The 21,393-nt window shown below is 42.2% G+C and overlaps 1 protein-coding gene across 6 annotated transcripts in view; it reads left to right on the top strand.

The window, feature by feature from the left end:
* Positions 1-21,393, top strand: part of DICER1 (dicer 1, ribonuclease III) — a 69,100-nt gene that overhangs the window by 9,120 nt on the left and 38,587 nt on the right. For 3 of the 6 annotated variants that reach the window (XM_032345171.1, XM_032345167.1, XM_032345172.1), the window contains exons 2-8: positions 11,623-11,686; positions 12,570-12,670; positions 16,455-16,642; positions 17,439-17,601; positions 18,805-18,935; positions 19,853-19,987; positions 20,431-20,591. In XM_032345171.1, the coding sequence (XP_032201062.1) occupies positions 16,529-16,642; positions 17,439-17,601; positions 18,805-18,935; positions 19,853-19,987; positions 20,431-20,591 (704 nt within the window). In that variant the 5' untranslated portion in view covers positions 11,623-11,686; positions 12,570-12,670; positions 16,455-16,528. The remainder of the gene's footprint in view (positions 1-11,622; positions 11,687-12,569; positions 12,671-16,454; positions 16,643-17,438; positions 17,602-18,804; positions 18,936-19,852; positions 19,988-20,430; positions 20,592-21,393) is intronic. The other 3 variants (XM_032345170.1, XM_032345169.1, XM_032345168.1) reach the window with 2 other exon arrangements.

Here is a 21,393-nt window from a genome sequence, read left to right as displayed (position 1 = left end):
CTTTTCCTTATTTTTTTTTTTTTTAAGATTTTATCTATTTATTTGATAGGCAGAGATCACAAGTAGGCAGAGAGGCAGGCAGAGAGCAAGGAGGAAGCAGGCTCCCTGCTGAGCAGAGAGACGGATGCTGGGCTTGATCCCAATCATGACCTGAGCCGAAGGCAGAGGCTTTAACCCACTGAGCCACCCAGGTGCCCCCGACTTTTTCTTATTTTTAACTCTGTATAGTGGAAGTTGTATGGTTTCATGTTGGGTTTCTTCCCTGAACATCTTAGGTGGGTCAGGTTCATTCCGTTGTATCATCTGGGGGTCCGTAGAGTTCTGTTACATGAATATGTCAGTCTTTCCTTGTCTGGTGCATTGTGGGTGGACATACACCTTGCTTTTGGTTTGGGCTGTTATGGATATTGCAGTTCTTGTGCATGTTTTCTGGTGAATATATGTGTATTTCTGTCGGGTGTGCACATAGAATGGAGTATCCGTTATTGGGTATGTGCATGTCCAGAACATACACGTCCCCTTGACCGTTCTCCCAGCTGTGTAGGAGAGTTCTCGCAGCTCCACCTGGTTCTCACACTTGTGTCCTCTTCATTTTGGCCATTTTGATGGGTGTGGTAGTGGCTCTTTGTGGTTTAATTTGCATCCTTCTAACTGCATTTGAAGAGTACTCACCATTGGATATCCTGTGTGGTGAAGTCCTCTGTCCACTGTTCATTTACTTGTTTGTTCCTTATTGATCTGTAGAAGTTGTTCATGTATCTTCTACCCTGGCTTGCCTTTTCACTTTCGTAATCAGGTCATGTAACCAACAGACATTTTAAATTTTAATCTAGTCCAGTTTGTCCATTCTTTCCCCTTTATCATGAGTGCTTTTAATGTCTCCTCTAAGAAATTTTGCTCATATGAAGGACATGGAGGTATTATCTTGTTTCCTTTTTTTTTTTTTTTTTAAAGATTTTATTTATTTGAGAGAGAATGGGAGAGAGAGGGAGAGAGCATGCATGTGTGCGCGCACATGTGCAGGGGGAGGGGCAGTGGGAGAAGCGGGCTCCTGTCTCTGCGGGGAGCCTGAGGTGGGGATGCAGGGCTAGATCCTGGGACTCTGGGATCATGACCTGAGCTGGAGGCAGATGCTTAACCCTGAGCCACCCAGGCACACTTCTTAGGTTGTTTTCTAAACACTTCTTTGTTTTAGTTTACACCTTTAGATCTGCAGTCCAACTGGAGTTGACTTTTGTGTATGACTTGAGGAATGAGTCAACACTTGCTTTTTCCATCTGGATACATAGTTAGCCTGGTTGTTACTTGAAAAGATCATCTTTTTCTGTACCACAGTGCAGTATTGTTTTTGTCACTAATTAAATAACCTTATATGTGTGGGTCTGTTTCCATAGTGTGTTCTGTTGCATTGTCTTTTCTTGTGTCGTTACCCACCCTGTCTTAAGTATTGATGCTTTATACTGAGTATTGGTGAAAGTCAGTTGACTTTTGCATGTTAAGCCATCCTTGCATTGCTGTGATAAAGCAAAATGGGTGTTAATGCATTCTCCTTTTTGCATGTTCTTGGATTATTTGCATATTTTGATTAGTATTTTTGCATTTCTAGTTTGAGAGATAGGTCTATAATTTTCCTTTACTGTAGTGTCCTTGTTGGGTTTTGGTGTTAAGTTTATGCTGGTCTCCTGGAAAGAGGTGGGAAGTATTCCCTCTCATTTCAGTCTTACTGAAGGGTTTAAGATTATAGTTCTTCCTTTAAATGTTTAGAAGAATTCACTCTAGTGAAGCCATCTGGGCTTGGGAGTTTTTAATAATCTGTTTTCTTTAAAACCTATAGGCCTTTTCAAATGTTCTTTTTCTTCAGATGTTAATTTTGGTAGGTTATATTTTGCAAAGAATTTGCCCACTTCTAAATACTATCTTGAGTGGCTACTAAGAACTAATTGATACTAAAAATAGAAATAACCAGGTAAAACTTGGCTCCATTTGGAAAACTGCAACTTTTTTTTAGACATTGTTAACTGATTTAATATGAGGAATATTCTTCATTGTTGTTTGTGGGAGAATTAACAGTGGTTAATGCTGCTTGAATTAGGTTTTTTTTGTTCTAGTGTGATTTACATGGTCAAAGTTAGTTCCCTGAAAACAAATTATATTCAAAGGCTTTTGCTATGTGAAATCTGTAATTAGATTTGGAGCTTTTTTTTTTTTTTTTTTAATTAGAGAGGAGGGGGGAGGGGCAGCGGGCTAGGGAGAGAGAGAATCTTAAGCAGGCTCTGTACACAGTACAGAGCCCCACACGGGGCTTAGTCTCACAACCCTGAGAAAATGACGTGAGCTGAAATCAAGAGTTGGACACTTAACTGACTGAGCCACCCAGGTGCCCCTTGGAGCTAAATTTTTAACTTTGCTCCATTTTGGATTAATTTTGGATTTATTGTTTTCTAAAGACTTGCATTCATTTTGGATTAGACTAGTGAATTATAATTTAACATGTTCTTTGGTTGTGCCTTGTAGGATTGTTTCTAAGGGATAATAAACATAAAAAAAGTGATTAAAGTATGAAATAATAGTATCTTAATAATTCTTTCAGAGGGGGGCAGCCAGTATTCAATTAATCTCTCTTTAAGTTTTGCTTATTATTGGTGAGAATTGTCAGCATGTATTCATTTATTAAAAAAATCCAGCTTGTGCCTGGCACCCCAGTTGGTTCTGGATGTACAGATTTACTGTCTTTTCACTGAAACTGTTGACTTTCTGAAAAAGTGGCTCTGAGACCTACAGGTTGAGGGGCACTTAGCTAGGGGATAGCATGTGCAAAGGCTCTGGGGTAGGAAGGCATTGGTGGAGGTGCTGAGAGGTCCTCACGGCTGTTGGGAGGTGGCAGAGTTACACAATCCCAGTTAGAGATAGATGCAGGGCCATATGTAGTATGGATTTTGGATTCTAGCCTGAGTGCTGGGGGAGTCCAGTGAAGGTTTTGAGCCGTCTTGCTATACTGGTTTGACTCATGTTTTCCTCAAACCTAGTTGCGCACTGCTTTGAGCTCTGTTAGTATTCTTCTTCTGTTCTTAATCACTTTGTTTTTTTTTTCTGGGACTCGTGCTTGTTGGTAATCCTGGGCAAGAGTTTGGGTCTGGCAAATGACAAATATTTACTTCTGCCTTTACCGTTCATATTGTGTATCACATCGTCCCTTGTCATTCTGACAGTTTACTTATGATATCGGTCCCTTACGCGTGCCAGACTTTACCCATGCAGTAAGGTGTAAGCAGATGGGGAAGATTCTGAAACCTATTGCGTGTCTTAGGCTTTGCTCATGTTCAGACAGCGTAGGATGTTAACTGCACCCCGGCTTTGCAAGGTATGGTGGCTGCCAGTTTGGGCCTTTGGTCTACTATGGATTCTTTCCTGTGTTTTCTTTTTCTTTCTCTCTCTGTTTTTTTAAAGGGTTATAAATACTCTGGGAGATATGACCCTCCAGTTGTAGTTGTTCCTGCTCCTTTCCCATCCTTTGTAATCCCCACATGTGTCAGTGACATCTCACACTCTTCACCGTGCCTCCAGCGCAGTGTTCTCCAGCGCACCCCCCCCCCCCCCCCCCCGCCGCCTCCAGTACACGAAGTTCTCCTCTCACAGCCACAGCAGACCTGTCTTTTTAGTGATCTGCAGATTTGACTTAACTAATGAACTCAGTGTGTATGTTGTGGGATTGTGTAGGGGAGGAAGAGGAGCCAGAGGCCAACATCTTTGCGGGTCCTATGGTAGAAATGGGGCTTACATGAAAAGGCAGACAAGGTCATTTGCCCAAGATCTTGTACTCACCGAAGGATTCTGTCACCGCTCTGACTTTGGAGCCCACTTCTTTTTCCTCTCTCATCTGGATTCTTTCTGTAATGTGTGTGTCCAGGGTTTAATTGTGACATAATTGAGCGAAACAAGGGTGGTTACCTTAGGAGGCTGTATTTATTCTGACGTTTCTTCTCTTTTTTGAAAGCTCTTTCTAATTCCTGTAATGGATATAGTTTTGGAAATTATTTTTAGCAGTAGTGAATCTTCATCTTTCTTATTAGATTAGTTTAGTTTTGGGAACAGCCCCAAGTTCCCTTGATAGCTAAGTGTGGATCTGTTTCCAAGTGGAAATATGCAGTTGGCCCCCAAGGGTAGAGAATTGTAGCTGGAAATGTGACCAGCCCTTCTGGTTCCTCTAGGGTCGGGATAAGTCTGTGGACAGTACCTGGCACAGGGGACTCTCAGTGTGCAGACGGGCAGTTCCGGCATAATTCAGGATTATAACCAGGAAGAGGAGTGTCTTCTCACGGAGAGAGGAAACTTCAGGAGCCTCTTGTCTTTTCTTGCACTGTTCCTGCCTCGTATAGAGATTTGTTCTCGGCTGAGATGAACTAGGGGAGAGCCCTTTTTGGATGCTGAGAATAGAGAAGCAGGGGCCCCAGTCTCGCTTGAATTCCCCAGGATGAGAGTCGGAGCCTCATGGAGCTGTTTGCTAAGGTCCTTTAGGATGCGGCCCTGCCTTTTCTTAACCTGTTGCACTGTTTTGCCACACTCGTATGGGAACGGTGCCTTGGCACACTGCTTGTAATTTCTGCAGCTTGACTCGCCTGTGTCCTTTTGTGCTTCTCCACATGCCCTCACCCCCGTGGTGTCCTGTTACTGTTTCCTCACCCCTGTGATGCCCTGTCACCGTCTCCTCCCTGATGGGGCTGGTACTGCTGGTCCTTCAGAACTGACCTCCAGTCCGGTCCTCACCTTCTCCAGAAGACAGGTTTGTAGTATGTATGTCTTGCTCGTTAAGTATTTGTTGAACGAATGAATGATTTTAAGGGGCAGGACTTAAAGCTCATTTAAATAGGGAAAATCACCTTAAGTGTTACTCTTTAGACTGCCCAGAAGTACAGCTGGACAATGTCCATTTTTCTGTGTTCTGATAGTCAAACGTATGTATCAGTTTGTAGTAGAGTTTTATTTTTAATATTGTTTTAAAATATTTTCAAGCTTATGAGTTGTAAGAATAGTATGAAGAATTCCTATACCGATAGCTACATTTACCAGTAGTTATTATTTTCCACACTTGGGTGTTCTCTCTCCCCCCCACACCCCCTGCATATAGTTGTTATTTTTCTGAACTTTTTTAGAATAAGTAGCAGGCATTATGCTCTTCACTACTGAATATTTTCAAGGTCTGTTTTTAAAGAACAAGAGCATTCTCTTACATGATCACAATATAGTTATTGAATTCAGAGAATTTAGCATTCATTGATGATAGTTCAATTGCCCCAGTGTCCCTGTAGGGGGAGGAGAAAGGTTTCCCTCTGTGCTCTTCGTGGGTGGAGCCTGTGAATTAAATCAACAATGGACAGATGAACAAGAGAAAAGATTTATCTTGTGTGCACCCTGGAGATTCCCCCGAAGGAGTGGAAACCCAAGGAAGTGGTTGGACTGGAGAGCTTCTGTACCATTTTACTAAAGGGCCATGTATTGTGGACAAATGACAAGGCAAAGGAATGGGGGAGTTTGGGCTTTTCGGGGTGTAGGTTGTGGGAAGGTGAATAGATGACAGAGGACAGTAGGGGTTGGTAACGGGGTTTGTGCAGGTGGAGGTCAGGGGTGTCTTTAGTGGTAATTGTCATCTCCTCCTCCTGGTGCTGGAGTGGGGACGAGGGACACTCACAAAAGCAACACTTAACGTCCCGCTTGTAGGCAGAAAGGGAAAGGGCAGAGAATTTTTCCTGTATCTGCTATTTCTCTGTTGCCTTCAGCTCAGAATAACCCTTACGGCAGGGCGGCGTGTTTTCAGGTGGCCTGTTCTGCTCACCCTTCAGCCGGGTCACGTCCCTCGCAGCGGCGCTCCTTCTCTGATCCAGCAATGTGCATTGTGTGTAGTGGTCATGTGTGTTCACTCTCTTAATCTGGAATTGCTGGGCAGCTTTCAGCTTTTATGACAGCTGACATTTTTGAAGAGCACAAGCCAGTTGTTTTGTAAAATGCATCTCAGATTCGGTTTTGATGCTAACCCATGATTAGATTCTGGGTTCTCACTTTCGGCAAGAAAAGTGCATAAATGATACTTCCTTCTCAGTTCATCACACTTAGGAGGTACATGTCAGGCTGTCCCAGTACTGATGAGGTCACTTTGGTGGAGGGTGGTGTCTGTCAGGTTTCCCCTGACAGATATAGTGTGACTATATCCGTTTTCATGAGGATTTGCAGGGAATCTGTGCCCAGAAACAGAGGGGGGTGGGGGCCCAGAAACAGAGGCTCATTTGAAGGTTGGGATATACTTGTCACAGCTCTCTAGGGAAAAGGGAAAGTAGATAACCTGAGTGGCTGGGGGTCTTGCACATAGCTGTAGTGTGGCGCTTTACCCCTTGCCTGGAACTTTTAAGGTGTTTGCTTTCCAGACTCATCGTTTTCAGCAGTCTCTCAGACTCATTTTGTCTCAGGACTAACCTCTCTTTGGTATTACAATATACATGCATTATATTGTGTTAGAACAGCTAATGTAGAAAATTATGGCCTCTTTTCCTTCATGGATGTTCTTACAGGGCATATAAAAGATAGGCTAGAACGTGGTCATGAATTGAGTACATTCTAGCATAGCAGTGTTTTTATTGAGTAAAGTACAGAAACGTGGAATCAAACACTAACCTTAAAACTGACCTTGAAAGTCGGTGGTTTATTAAGCGTTTGCCTCTCTTGAAACAAAACTGAAGGGTAAATGCCACTGTAGGTCACTCGAAGGGGAGGGATGGTTCTGGCTGCCATTTTGGTATGTTGGAATGTTGTCTTTTTAGGAAGTATTCCAAGTACGTGGGCCATTGGCTGGCAGCCTAGAGATACTTTTTATACAGAGATTTTGATGGGTGATACTTGTTAAAATGCTCTTTGACCTGTATTCAGTTTCAGTTTTGGATAAATCTAATTTTAGGCATAATGACATTGAAGTATAAACATAATATGTTTGTTACAGATTTACAGAAACCCAGAAATTTATCTGGTTTACAGAGTAGTACAAGAAAAGAAGGCTAATGAATTTGTGGTTTAAGTCATAGAAACTGGGGTAAGTTTTAACTACATCTGATGGCTTAAGGGAGTTTTAAAAACTGCTTTTTTTTTGTTTGTTGTTTTCTTTGATGTTCCGTTTGTTTTTAACCTAAAGCGAAATCATTGCTCTTTAGATGGATTTATTTAAGTCATCTCTACACCCAACATGGGGCTCAGACTCACAACGCTGAGATCAAGAGTTGCGTGCCCCGCTGGCTGACCTGACCAGGTGCCCCCAGAATCATTTCTATCTAAACTATTGTCATCCTACAAGTTATCCTCAGTATGAAAGTTTGTTTTCCAATTCTAAATGTAATAAATTGTTCAAATTGTAGGAAATTTTAGAATGCAGAAGAGTTTTAAGAAGAAAGGAATCGCTCGTGGCAGTAATCTAGTCCCATCCTGAATTTTGGGCTGAATCTCTCCATTCCTCCTTTTCTTCTTTAGTTTTTAACTTGACTTAGTCATGGTCTTCTTGTAAATAGAAATGCTCTACTGTTTTTTTTTCTTTCCCATTGTATGCCATACCGTAATCATTTTTGTTCAGTATGAGCTGCCATCATTTTTAATGGCTCAGTTGAATTGTATCATGTAAGATGAACCACAGTCCACCACACCGTCCCCTCATTTGGTCTTAGACATGGGGCATTTTTTGCTATTTATAGATGGTAATGAGGAGGAGAGCATTTCTGTATGAGGGTTGTGTGTGTGTGTGTGTGTGTGTATTAATATTTCACGATAGATTGGTACGCAAGGATTGTAAATTAATAACGACAGATGTAACAGTCAGGGAGCAAGAATTCCTGTCCTGTTCCAGGTCCTTGCAACTGGGCTGAGGCTCAAACTGGCTGAGAGATTGACAGGAGAAAATCAAATGTAATAGTAGAAGTACAGGGAGACCATGCGGACGTGGACCTTCCAAAGATGGGCGGGCATAGCGAGAGTCTGTGGGTCATCCAGAACTAAGGGGAAGGGCAGAGGGTCTGGGACCGCAGAGGAAAGGAAAGCACTTCACGGGGCCATAAGGAGAAGAGCAGATGTTTGGTGATTAGATGTTTGCTCTGCCTTAGAGATGGGTCACTTAAATAAAATTGATCTCTGCTAATAGCTCTTATTCCGGGAAAGACCCTTGATTTAGATTCTTTTATGTGCTTAATGGAAGGGCAGAAGTTTCTTTGGAGCCCACAGGGTCTCCTTGCCTTCAGCTCAAAAGAATCTCCGTGCCAAAGTGGCCCATCTTGGGGGCGGCCTATCCTTGGCCCCTACCTAACAATTAACAGTAAAAATGGAAGTATTTCTCTTGTACTGTGTATTTCATTTTCTGAAGATGCCGGTGCTTATATTCTTGAAATTATTATCCCTTTTCTTTTCTCTTCGGTCTTTCGATCCGGTCTTTCCACCTTAGTCTTTTCATAATCTATATTTACCGAATGGTAGTTGAGAAATCCTTGAAATACTTATTTTATATACCATGGGTGTTTGGCTTATTTCCTATCTTTTGGGGTATTTTTATATTCTCAGACTTTATCCATTTGATGATGATTTCTTTCCCAACATGTAGCATTTCATTGTGTGAGAAATGGCTAAGTGAAGTAATGTTTTCAGTGATGTTTGTGGAGCCAGACAGAAGTAGGTATAGTATGCTTTTTTTTTTTTTTTTAAGATTTTACTTATTTATTTGACAGAGATCACAAGTAGGCAGCAGAGAGGCAGGCCGAGAGAGAGGGGGATGCTGAGCAGAGAGCCCTATGTGGGGCTCCATCCCAGGACCCTTGGTTTTTGCTTTTAAAGAGAACTAGTGGACACAAAGCTATTTAATTTTATTTCACACTGTTTACCGAATTTTGTGACTTAAATGTTTGATTTTCATTCTACTGTAAATTCATGATGACTAGGTAGTTTGTGGTTTGTGGTTTTCAGGTTCATCTGGTTAAAAATACTGTATAAAGTTTTGTATACTTTAAATGTATATGATAATGTGTTTCCTATGCCAAATCTTAGGATTAATAAAGTCTTAGGAATTGCCTGAAAACAAAGGTTTTGGATAGAGGTGGGGGTATAGTTTTGTAAATACTACCATATATTGAGAGTTTTCTGTGTTGGGGGAACTTCTTTCTACCAAGCTTAACAGACGTGATCTTACTGAGTTCTCTTGATAGCCCGGGGTTATTTAACAGGCAAGGATTAGAGGTAGCTTGATAAGCCCTTGTCTTGACATTGGACCCTTTGTCTGTTTTTAGATGATTTTTAAATGAAAGATACTTTAAAAAAAAAAAAAAGGTTTGCTCTCCAGATCCCCGGTGGTCTTGCTCTGTGCCCCTTATCCATGGCGGGCCTCTCTGAGGGTGACTGAGAAAGCACTAAGGGATGAGGACATCGTCTTGGCTTCTGAAGGTAAAAACAGCTGAGATTCCTCCTGCTCCAACTTTAATTTAGAGAAGAGTCTGGTGGGAGTGATTTTTAAACAACTTGGATCCTTTCTGTGTGCAGGTTCCTTCTTAATGTAGTTAAGTGTTTGCCCACTTAGCTCTATCTTCCTTTTAAAAGCTTGTCTCCCTCCTGTAGCTGGGCAGCATATTCTAAGATTTCTCCAGTATTCAAATTCCAAGAAATGGAAATTTGTTATTTGGCATGGATTTTATTTGAGGATATAGTTTATGTCCTTTTTTTTAAGACCAGTCTTGAGGAAATAGAATTAAAAACAGAATATCTTCCCTGCCCCAGAAAACCTATCCACAGAAGTAGAGGGAAGAAAGCAGTCCTATTCCTAGTAAGCGTGAAACCAGAGTGTGATGTGCATCACAAGCTGTCCCCCGAAGAGACTCGGAAGATAGACAGAAACCTACTCTTTTGTATAGCTAATTGGTTAGACACTTGACACCCATGTTTTTCAAGGCAGAATTGCTCATTTCCTTGCATCTTTATGACTGGGGGGAGTCAAGTGACAAATTAGGCCCATCTCTTCCTAGGAAACTTGGAGATCAGGCATTGTCTTTCTCGATGATTCTGTTTCAGGGATGGCTTTCAGGTCCTTAGGGAGACGTTCCTGAGATGTGACACTGGGAAGAGGCTATTTAGCCTTTAAAAAGATTCACTTACATTTGGAGAAGATTGAGAAATTGTGAACAAAAGGAAGAGGGAAGGAGGCTTTTCCCTTTATTATAGCCTGGGAGAATCAAGCCTTTTATTTTTAATTTGCCTTTATGCCAGTAATTGTATTAACCTGTTTACATGTATCGCGGAGGATTCCCTTAAATGATTTTAGGGTTGGTTGGTTAAAATAATGCCCTAGATCTCCATAGCATATTTGTTACTAGGACCTCTAAAGGCTTTTCAAACATTTCTTACTTTTATTTGTTAGCTTACAGAAGTACTTTAGACGCTGTTTTAATGTCTCGGTGTTACTGTTGTGTGTGTGTTTGGGTGTTTTGTCTTTTGCTCAGGACGCGGGACTTTATAGTAGTCCTGCTTGGGCTTCATGGGAGTAGGATGGAAATCTTGGACAGTGATACTTGTAAAGTTAACAGTATCAGCATCTGTGACACATAGTAATAAAAAGACTAAGTTGGGAGTTTTGTTGCCAGTTTTGGAAATGTGTACCAAGAAGCTCTAGATGCTTTTAGACATAAGATAAGCAGGGTTAAGCTGTCTGTTGTTACAAGCCTTTGTCTGAAGGGCTACAGCTGCATACCGGATTTAGATGCTAATGTGGGTGAAGTCTGCTGGTTTGTACTAAAACTTGGCTGAGTGTCTGGGATGTGGCACGTCTTTTTCAGTCATCTTAAAGGGGCTTATCAGACAGGAGTTTGCATGTCTGTAATAGAAGTTACGGTCATCAGTTAAAGTGAAAGAACTTGGCCTATTGGTTCTATATTCATGAACACATGAAATAAGTTGTCCTTGTACTTGGTGTGTTAACTCCCTGATGTATCTCTGTACAGAGTAGTCTGGGGAAATAATTCGGATAACTCCGCAGTAATTTTATAATAGTGGAATTGCATTGATGTTTAAAGGAATATCAGTGTTCTTATTTTAGTTAGGGTATTTCTAGAAAAGACGGGAACGTGGATTGGAACAGTGTAGAGCAGGACACATCAGGCCTTGTTGGTGTCTTGAGTTTGCATCTGCGTAGGTGGCAGCGTAGAGTGGAATTAAGCCTCCAAGGAGGGAGGGAGCTTCCGAAATGCAGACTGACCCCGGGAGAGGGAAGGTCTGCGCGCGGGGAACATGGTACTGACTTACATAGTGTTCAGGGACTTCGAAAGCCAGATTTTACTGGGGGAAAATGTCACGTACTTTCAGGGATTCTCCCGTATAGCTCACCGGATTGTGCTAACAACTTTCAAACGTTTTCATTTGTATTAGAACATAATAAATACTAATTTTAAAGGCAGCTCTTTGAGACATGTACTATTTTCTTGACACTTTTGGTAGAAAAATGAGTTTTCGGGAATCCTATTCTGATAAGTTAAATGTGAAAATTTTGTCAAATAGGAATATTCTTAAAGTTGGTTTTAAAAAATGAGTTGTGTGTTCTAAAATACTCTCTCTGATTGCTTTTAGGTTACCTAGGGTATGAATTAATACAGACTTGGAAACTGAAAGAACTTAGAATCAGCATTTTGAGGTAAATATGTACATATTAAAATAGTGCTAAGGTTTCCCCATTCTGCTTTGTTAACCTTCTAGCAAATCAAACTTGTCTCTGAAGTGAGAAAGTGTAACCAGAGCATGTCCTTGTCCTCACGCGGTCTGGACGAGACGGAGATGCGTGTGACAGCTGCTCCCCCCGAGCTGCTGGTAGCGAAGCCGTCCAGGGTGTTGAGCACGAGCCTGAGTGGGGGTCACAGCTGACCGGATCAGTACCTGGTGACTCAGTTAAGCTTTCTGGCTCAGGGCTTCACGCTTCCTTTCTCTCTGAACTGTAGTCTCTGAGGAGAACCACACTACATTTGTATGCATTTATAACAGTATTGTTGAGCTCTGTTCTGCATTCTTTTATTTGCGAATGTGTTCTGTAAAAGAGGCCATGGTATGGGTTTAACCGTGGCATTTTAAATTCCATCTTGAGACACTGAAATCACTGACCAGTTGCGTCCGTGTATCGAGTGATTGGGATTTCTCTGCCGAGTGCCTCTCCTGGTGATCTTTATTTCTTTCGTGTGTGTAAATTTAGGAAATAACACATGCTTGTCTTCTTTTTTTTCCCCCCATTGTCCCGGCACTATCTTTAGATTTCCCTGTATCCATTTGGAAATCTTTTCTTGGACTTGCGTCCAGCTTTTTCTCTCCCCCCAAGCTCTGGGAATTAGGCATGCGCTTGTCATAGCGCGTCCTCTCGTTCTGTGTTCAGAGAGCAACAACCCAGATGTCTTTTGTGTAAAATTTAATACAAAATAGTGGTCTTTTATTTAACTCCTCATGCCAATAGGGCTTTCTTATAAGATGTGTTTGTATTCTTGTTTAAGTGCAGGAATCTTACATTTGGCTATTTTTGCATTTATTTTTAGAGCAGAAGCTTGGGCATGCTGTGATTTTCCAATAAACCGCTATCACAATGTCAAAGTGCAGTTCAGACAACAGCAACACAGAGATCGCAAACATTAACACGGTAAATCTGTGACTTATCATATGCGGAGGAGGAAGAGTGTTTATTCATGTGTTTTACTCCATTATTTCTGAGTGAATAATAGATGGAAATTACAAAACAGCCTCACCGATTTCATGAATGTAGATTGGCCAGAAAGTTAAGATCTGTGATTGAAAACTAGTTGGGAGGAGTTGTCTATTGGCTCCGTGAAAGCTGCTCACCTGATAGTGAGTTCTTCTGCGAGACTGCAGGACTTCTGCTGACCAGCGGGGATTCAGAACTTCTCATTAAGAACGAGTTAAGGAAAAAAAGAAAATCTATTTGAACATGTCAGAGAAAATAAAAATTGGCAAAATTGTAGATTTTTCTGTTTCCACATTATTGGATAACCGTCTCAATTTTTTCATCATGGATTTGTGTTTTCTAGGAATAGAAATAGGAAATGTATCTCTGGGGCCAGCCACTATATATGAAATGAATGAGGATTAACTTAGCAGTTACGACATGATGGAGAAGTTCGTTGAGGGTTCAGTCGCCGCCCTCCCCTGCCTTGCAGGTCCTCTCTGGCCCGTCTCCTTGCCACCCCGCCACCCCGCCCTCCGTTGGGGAGGGCATGGATTTCCAAAACATAGAGAACTGGCTTTTGAACTGTGACCAGTCCACAGTTGTTGGGTGACACTCATGAATCTCTCGTTGAGTTCATCAGATACTTACATAAACGCACGTACGGCGTGTTGTAGCAGGAGATTGAGGAGCTGCAGACAATGAGACGTGCATCTTGCTCTTAGGTAGCACGTGCGCTAGAGAAGGATAAAGCGTGTATGTGTGTGTCTATCTGTGCATATATGTGCAAGATGACAAAATTTGAAAGGCAGACAGAAGCTCTTGGAAGCTTTTTTTTTTCCCCCAAGATCTTATTTATTTGAGAGAGAGAATGAGCAGGAGGAGAGGCAGAGGGAGAAGCAGGCTCGCCTGCTGAGCAGGGAGCCAGACATGGGGCTCCATCCAGGACCCTGAGATCATGGCCTGAGCTGAAGGCGGCTGCTCAGCCGACCCAGCCCCCTGCCCTGCCCTCTGATTGGAAGGTTTTTATGACACTTTTTATCCTGCATAGTTGCCCTGCTTGTTTGCCATGTTCTGGGTTTGGTTGGATACAGTATGACCCAAGTCATCCCCATGAGACCTACAGCTCCTGTACGCAAGGAAATCCCAGTCCAGCCGGTCATTTTTGTTTATTGGCTTTTTAAAAGTCTTTATTTGGAAATAACTTCAAACGTACAGGCCAAGTTACAAGAGTAAGCATAGGAGAAAGAACATGTGCTCTGCCCCATTCGCTTTGCACACTTCCCTGTGTGTGTGTGGTTTCTTCTTCTGACCCATCTGAGAATGTGTGGCATCCATCTCATGGCTCTTTACCCCAAGATGCTTTGGGGTGTATTTCTTAGGAATAAGGATACTTTCTTAACAGCCATAGCGCAGTTACCGGCTTCATTGACCTGAACAGTTTTGTAAGGGGCTCTGTGATGCCCTTGATGGCGTTGTCCTGTAGTACAGGACCCAGTCGGAGATTGCTCGCTACATTTAGCTCTTGTGCCTCTTTGTAGTCTTCTTTAATTTGGAGGACTTCTGTAGTTTTTCTTTATGTTTTATTCCTTTTTGAAGTCTATAGATTCTCTTTTAAAAAATGGACTATTTTTTAAAATAGTCTTTTTTAGACTGCCTCTCTGGAGCAATTAGTTGTTATTATTACTGCTGTTACCCCTGTGAGATGAAGTGGTGACAGCGGTGACAGTGGCTGGAGGAGGGGTGCTGCGGGTTCCTGGCTGTATGTGGTGTTGGAGGTGGAGGAAGAGGTCTTTGGGGATTTGCATTGCTGCCTTCTTCCTATTTTATTCTTGCCAGCTGCCAGGATGTAGCCTTATTCCTGACACCTTTTGCCATGTTTTAGATGGTCTTGGATTAGCATTTGGCTTGGACGAAAAGTGAGCTGGTCAGGCTTGAGCATGAATCATTCCAGACAGTGGGCAGCCTGTCGCAACGAAGATGTCGAGAGGTATCACTGGGCTGGAGGTCAGGTGGGAAGCGCCCGCTGTGTTGGCTGGGGGCCTCCAGAATGACCTGCTGCGTCTCTGGGGGGTAGGTGTGGTGGGTCTGACTTCGGGTTCTGTGCAGCCGTGTGGAGTAAAAAGCTTGACTGATGAATCTCATTTGCTCCTTAATACCCACTTGGGTGTGTCTGTCCTCACCAGCCGTGGAGGAATTGAGATTGGTTTGAACAACCATGAGCTGGCGGGCGCCACCAATGGGCCTGAGGAGTTGAGCAAAGTGGACACCAGGTGTGGGGTAAAAAGATGGTTGTTGGGCTTCGGTTGAGTAGACAAAGAGCACGTTGTGTCTCCGGGAGAATGGTAGCTGTCAGCGTGGACTCCAGAATCCTTGGCTTGCCATCTCCCTCTGAGAAGGGTGACGAGGAAGGTTGTGCTGTCTGGTCCAGTGGCACCTGCCCCGCGGAGGTCCTGGTCCACCGCAGCCCTGGGCCTTCTGCTGCTGGCTTAGGATCTCGCTGCCGTTAGCTGGATGCTGAGTTGTCAGCTGAGCTAATCCCTAGAATCGGACATGGTATCGTTCCTGTGCCTAAAAGAGACTACACTTGAGACTCCTTGTGATCAGGTGGGACAGCTTCGGTCACTCTGCTGTGTCACGGTTGTGCATTTCACATGTCAGGAGAGTCAGAGGTCATGTCAAGGAACAGAGTGGGCTTCTTTCCTTCCGGTTTCACAGAGTGGTAACAATGAGCGCTCCGAAGCAGGATGAGGGTGAAAACTTCCTTGAGGGGCAAGTAAATTCTGCTGGCAGTCAGAAGCTGATAGACTTTCATGGTGAGGTTTGAGACCTTAACCCTCTATCTGCAGGTTAGGAGAGACTCCTGTTTAGTCTGTCATTTTACAGAATCAAATTTCTCGTTGGGAAAGCGTGCGTGAAACACAAAAAAGTGCTTACGTACCATGAAAAACTTACAGAATGGTGCGTTGGCTTTAATTTATCTAGTACGTGTGTAATTTTAAAGGTACATATTTAAATATTTGGTCAGTTGTGCCATTGTGATAGGCTGTCAATTGAGAAAAAGACCTTGTGTGTTTATGGGCTATTGATAAAACGATAAAATGTTGGCAGGCTTTTGAATCTTTCTTATGTGCAGGCACAGTGCGCAGTGATAAGCGCCCTCCATCCATTATCTCATAAGTTTATCAATAATGGCATCAAAGAATTGACAAAGAATGTTTGAAATGTATTTAAGTGCCTATCAACTGTGCTTCGTATGTACGTATATGTTTAAAAAGGCATCATGTTCATTGTGTTCATTGTGTTCATTGTGTTCATTGTGTTTAAAGCTGTATGAGAAAAGGCTCTATCACTAAATATAGACACGGATTTTCTTCGTGGGTTCAAAGGATTCCGTTGTGTAACTGTACCATGATTGACATAGCTCGCGTTTTTGTTCGTACATTCGAAGGTGTTTCTTGCTTTCAAGGAATAATGCAGCAATCTATACTTGTGTACTTGTGTCTGTGTAGTCGCCTAGTTCTTTCAGATAACTTTCTAGATGTAGAATTGCCGGGTTGGAGAGTGTGGAACACTTGACTTTTTAAAATGATCCTCTTAGATCAAGAAAAAACGAAAACAATTATAGGAAAAGTGTGAAAGGGTCCATAGGAATGATATGCTGATGTTTCTCTTGTTCTGTGCTTTCTTTTGTTCTTAACCCTGCATGGTGGTGTAATGGTCTTCTTTTTCCCTTTTGTAGTAAGCTGTGCTAGAGCAGAAGGCAATGAAAGAAGCACTGGATGAGTGAAAAGCCCTGCTTTGCAGCCCCTCAGCATGGCAGGCCTGCAGCTCATGACCCCTGCCTCCTCACCAATGGGTCCTTTCTTTGGACTGCCATGGCAACAAGAAGCAATTCATGATAACATTTACACGCCAAGAAAATATCAGGTACTAATGAGAACACTAATACTGGAGCATTTTCACTAAAATCGAATAAATTAGCATATCGTTGACACGACTTATATAAAACGCTTTTACCTTTTCAAGCTCTCCTCCTCTGATTAATTTTCTCATTCCAGATAATTTTGTTCTTAATAGCCCTTTTCTTTTCTAACAGCTGCCGGGTAATTGATTTGATAGTTTTATTTGTGAACATCCTTATTTTTTTTTCCCCTCTGAAAACCTCCCCTCTCCTTAATACCCACTTGGGTGTGTCTGTCCTCACGAGCTGCGCAGGAATTGACATTGGTTTGAACAACCATGAGCTGGCGGGACCCCGGTCACTGTAAACTCAGTCATTCAGATTCTTGGGAAGTTTTCTGTCCCCCTGAAAAACATCCTTGCATGTTTACACAACACAGCTGCACAGTCACAGACTTTTTTTAAAAAAAGATTTTATTTATTTATTTGACAGAGAGAGAAATCACAAGTAGACAGAGAGGCAGGCAGAGAGAGAGAGGAGGAGGCAGGCTCCCTGCTGAGCAGGGAGCTCCATCCTAGGACCCTGAGACCATGACCTGAGCCGAAGGCAGAGGCTTTAGCCCACTGAGCCACGCAGGCGCCCCACAGTCACAGGCCTGTGATGACTCTTATGTACAGATACAGAAGGTCTGTTTCTTGGCAGATTTATCAGAGGGAGATTGTAGAAAACAGTGACGTTTCCTGGATTAAAAGAAAATCCGATTTTCCCAACCTTGTACTTCGGTAAGAAGTGTATAATCTTTTCCCCCCGCTGTATTTCTAGGTTGAACTGCTTGAAGCAGCTCTGGATCATAACACCATCGTCTGTTTAAACACTGGCTCAGGGAAGACGTTTATCGCAGTACTACTCACTAAAGAGCTGTCCTATCAGATCAGGGGAGACTTCAACAGAAATGGAAAAAGGACGGTGTTCTTGGTCAACTCTGGTAATAAAAAAATTATTTTATGAAATTGCGTGGAGGAAATTGCATGAGAGTTTATGGTGAAGCCCATTTTCTCTGTGGGCATTCAGTTAGATTATTCAAAGTATAGAGAGTTCGAGAAATAATGTCTTTGTTGAAATTGTGGTAGCAGAGACATCCTTTTGACTTTTTTCTTAACTTTGTAGCAGGCCTCTTTTTTAAGTGTTAGCATTTTATTCTATGGGGGTTAGACTTCAGCTTTTTCTTTAAATGTAATTGCATTTTTTTTTTAAGATTTTTTTTTTTTAATTTTATGTGACAGAAATCATAAGTAGGCAGAGAGGCAGGCAGAGAGAGAGGGGGGAAGGCAGACTCCCTGCTGAGAAGAGAGCCTGAAGCCAGGCTCAATCCCAGGACCCTGAGATCATGACCTGAGCTGAAGGCAGAGGCTTTAACCCACTGAGCCACCCAGGCGCCCGATTAAACGTAATTGCATTTAATTCTGATTCTGCATTCTTTGCTTGAGTGACTTTTTGGAACATCATCGAATCTAAGCCTTGGCAGTTATTTTTGCTCTTGATGTTTTAGCTTTGCAAAGTATGTCAAAGGGTGCTTGATTATGAGAGCAGTAACTTTTTGATTTATGACTTTGCTATATGCCAGTTACAGAAGGGAAGTTGGATGCTTCTTAAGAGTTAGATATTCAGTAAGACTTTATGATACTGGTTTGTATGGGTTTGGCGTTATGTATTAAGAGTATCAGCTGCTCGTAGGGCGTGAGTATTACCCTGCCGCTGCTCTCCTTTTGTTTTTTTGTTTTTTTTTTAGATTGTTTCGGTGTGTGATGTTCTCATGTACTTTAAACATATATTTCTTAGTGAAACGACCTGATTTTACTGAAGAAAACAGGAGGGTAGATCTGGAGTAGTTACCATTCTAGCCTAGAAGTTACATTCCTGGTTTGGGGAAAATCAGCCATAAATAAGGAAGTTGGTGAAAGGTTCTCTGAAGGGAATGACAGAGGGTGGGGTCTTGAATCTAGATCTAGTGAGTGCGTTCTGGAGGATGAACTTGGAAACAGGATTTTAAATTGGCTATCTGAAAAATTGGGATTAGCTGTGATATATAGTAATAAAGATTTCCTTAGCTGTCTTAATCACTGGTAGCCTGGAGAACCTCCTAGATACGATTTTTCATATTTACATGAAATATTATATTTGTCTTCAGCAAACCAGGTTGCTCAACAAGTGTCAGCTGTCAGAACGCATTCAGATCTCAAGGTTGGGGAGTACTCAAACCTAGAAGTAAACGCATTTTGGACAAAAGAGAAATGGAACCAAGAGTTTGCTAAGCACCAGGTGAGACTCCTAGAGAAATTTCACTTTTCAGATCCCTGCAGATCCTTGGCTTCGTTCGTGAGATCACGAGATCTCACATTCGTGAGATCACCTGTAACCTCAAAAACTGTACTTTCCTGTACTGCCCTGTACTTTGTCAGCCTAAAATCTAGCCCTTACATCCTCTTTGTCTTACTTCTATACTGTGATGTACTTGTTTGAAAAAATGCAATTTCTGGTGACCTATTTCCCACTTGTAGATAACCTGCTTTTCAGAAAATTTATGCTTGAGTTGAAGGTCTTGAAACTGGAGATACTTCTTGGTTGAGATCTCTGGGTCTTTGAGAGACTTCTTCTCAGTGATCCGTTTCTGTGGAGGCGGCACGAGTTGAGCTACTCTTGGGTGTCGGTGGGTGACGTGGTTAGGAGGGGCTTCCTCACCAGCCGGGAGCTGTCCATAAGGACGAGTGTGTCTCACCTGTGGGGCTGAGTCCTCATCCATAAAACAGTTAAATGTCCGCACGGTGATGAGTGACGACACTATAAAAGAATATTGAGCCTGCACCTTCATCCAGAAAATCTTTTCCGTTTAATGGGAAAAAAGAGGAAAACAAGGTGAATTGTTTTGTGAGTTGATTAAACTGATAGGTCTTATCAGTCAAAGTATGGCTGTTGGACCCTAAAAACCTGAAGTACTTAGTAGAGTTATCGTTAACAACATGGTCTCTGTTATCAAGGATTTTTTTTTCTCATAATCTCTGTATTTTCAAAATTCTGCTTCTTGACTCCAAAGTGTAAGCCTCCATACATTGAGATTTTGTTTTGACTAATGAATTTCTTAATTTCACCCAGATATGATGTTTCCGTAATCTGATTTAGTCTAAGTGTATCCAGGCTGGTGAAGGGCACATTTTTATGCTGATGCCATTTTCTTTTAGGTTCTCGTTATGACTTGCTCTGTCGCCTTGAATGTTTTGAAAAATGGTTACTTATCACTGTCAGACATTAACCTTTTGGTGTTTGATGAGTGTCATCTTGCAATCCTAGACCACCCCTACCGAGAAATTATGAAGGTAAAGTTTTAGATGTTATCAGTCTTAATTCAAGTCAAATTACTGAGCTTAAGGAGTGTTTTTATATATCAAAAACTGTAATATTAGTTACCAGATTGGGGAACTTGGTTCCATATATGAATGAATGAATATTAAATTAATTTTTACTTAAATCTATGATAATGAAATATCATAAGTAACCTATAATAAATCTAAATCTAGAATAAAATTTTTAAAATGATACAAATGAAGTACATGATCTGTGATAAATTAATGATCTAATCTCTCATAGCATATGTAAATGAGCCTTTTTGACAAGCAGGTCTTTTAAACAAGCTACAGTAACTCCGTAAGTCATATTTTTAGTATCCGTCCATCTTTTTGACCTGTGTTAACACAGCAGTGTCTCTTGTTCCGGCCGTGCAGAATGAATTACTGACCGTCAGTATCTTTTGTTGTGTTAGCTCTGTGAAAATTGTCCGTCGTGTCCTCGTATTTTGGGACTGACTGCTTCCATTTTAAATGGGAAATGCGATCCTGAGGAATTGGAAGAAAAGATTCAGAAACTGGAGAAAATTCTGAAGAGTAATGCTGAAACCGCAACTGACCTGGTGGTCTTGGACAGGTAGGCACTGGGGCTCGGCGGCCTTCCCGTGGCCAGCACCCAGCTCTGCCCTCGTCCCTCTGTAGGCTCTCCTGGCCGGCGCCAGTTCAGGTGAGCAGAGCAAGTGAGCTGGAGAGTTCTATCGGGACGGTTGCCCAAGAGGGCAAGGACCTAACCCTGTGTTCATAGAGACCAGTGGATGGAGGGGTTTCTTCACTCCAAGAGAAGGTTGTAGAAGCGTGGGCCCCAACTGTTTGTGGACATTGACGAGGACCTGGAACTCAGACAGGAAATTGGTGTGCTTTTCTGTCCATGTGTGCTTGGTGGTTCCCACCTAAGTGTCCCACGGGATCCTTTGAAAGAGCACTCCTTTACTGGCAGAATTCAGTATTTTACAATATGTTTTAAAATGATTGGAAACACCCTGTAGTGTGGAAAATGGGTGTGAGTGTCTGAGAAAGCTATGTGTGCTTTCCAGGTTCATGTCTTTGAGAAGGTGGCTGTTTCGAGTTTCAGTAGAATGCGCACACATGCACACATTGACTTGAGTTGGTGGAAGGGAGCCTAAAGAAGTTCGGTTTTTAAATCAGTATAATTCAGTTCATAGTCAAGTATCCTTATTAGATATGGTTTTCAGCAGGGCTAAAGATGATCAGGTGGTGGCTCTTAGAACACTTACAACTAGAGGAGCTGATTTCTGAGGATGTGGACTTCAATCAATCTGGGCTTTGAAGCTTTGAAGCTGCTAACTGGAGGCCACTAACCAAGCCACTGAGGGGGCATCTTATGGTCTCCCAGACCCTAGAAAATGGCGCGGACAGTG

The sequence above is a fragment of the Mustela erminea genome, chromosome 5 (genome assembly GCF_009829155.1).
Source record: "Mustela erminea isolate mMusErm1 chromosome 5, mMusErm1.Pri, whole genome shotgun sequence".
Taxonomy (NCBI): domain Eukaryota; kingdom Metazoa; phylum Chordata; class Mammalia; order Carnivora; family Mustelidae; genus Mustela; species Mustela erminea.
This window is presented reverse-complemented; position numbering and strand designations above follow the sequence as displayed.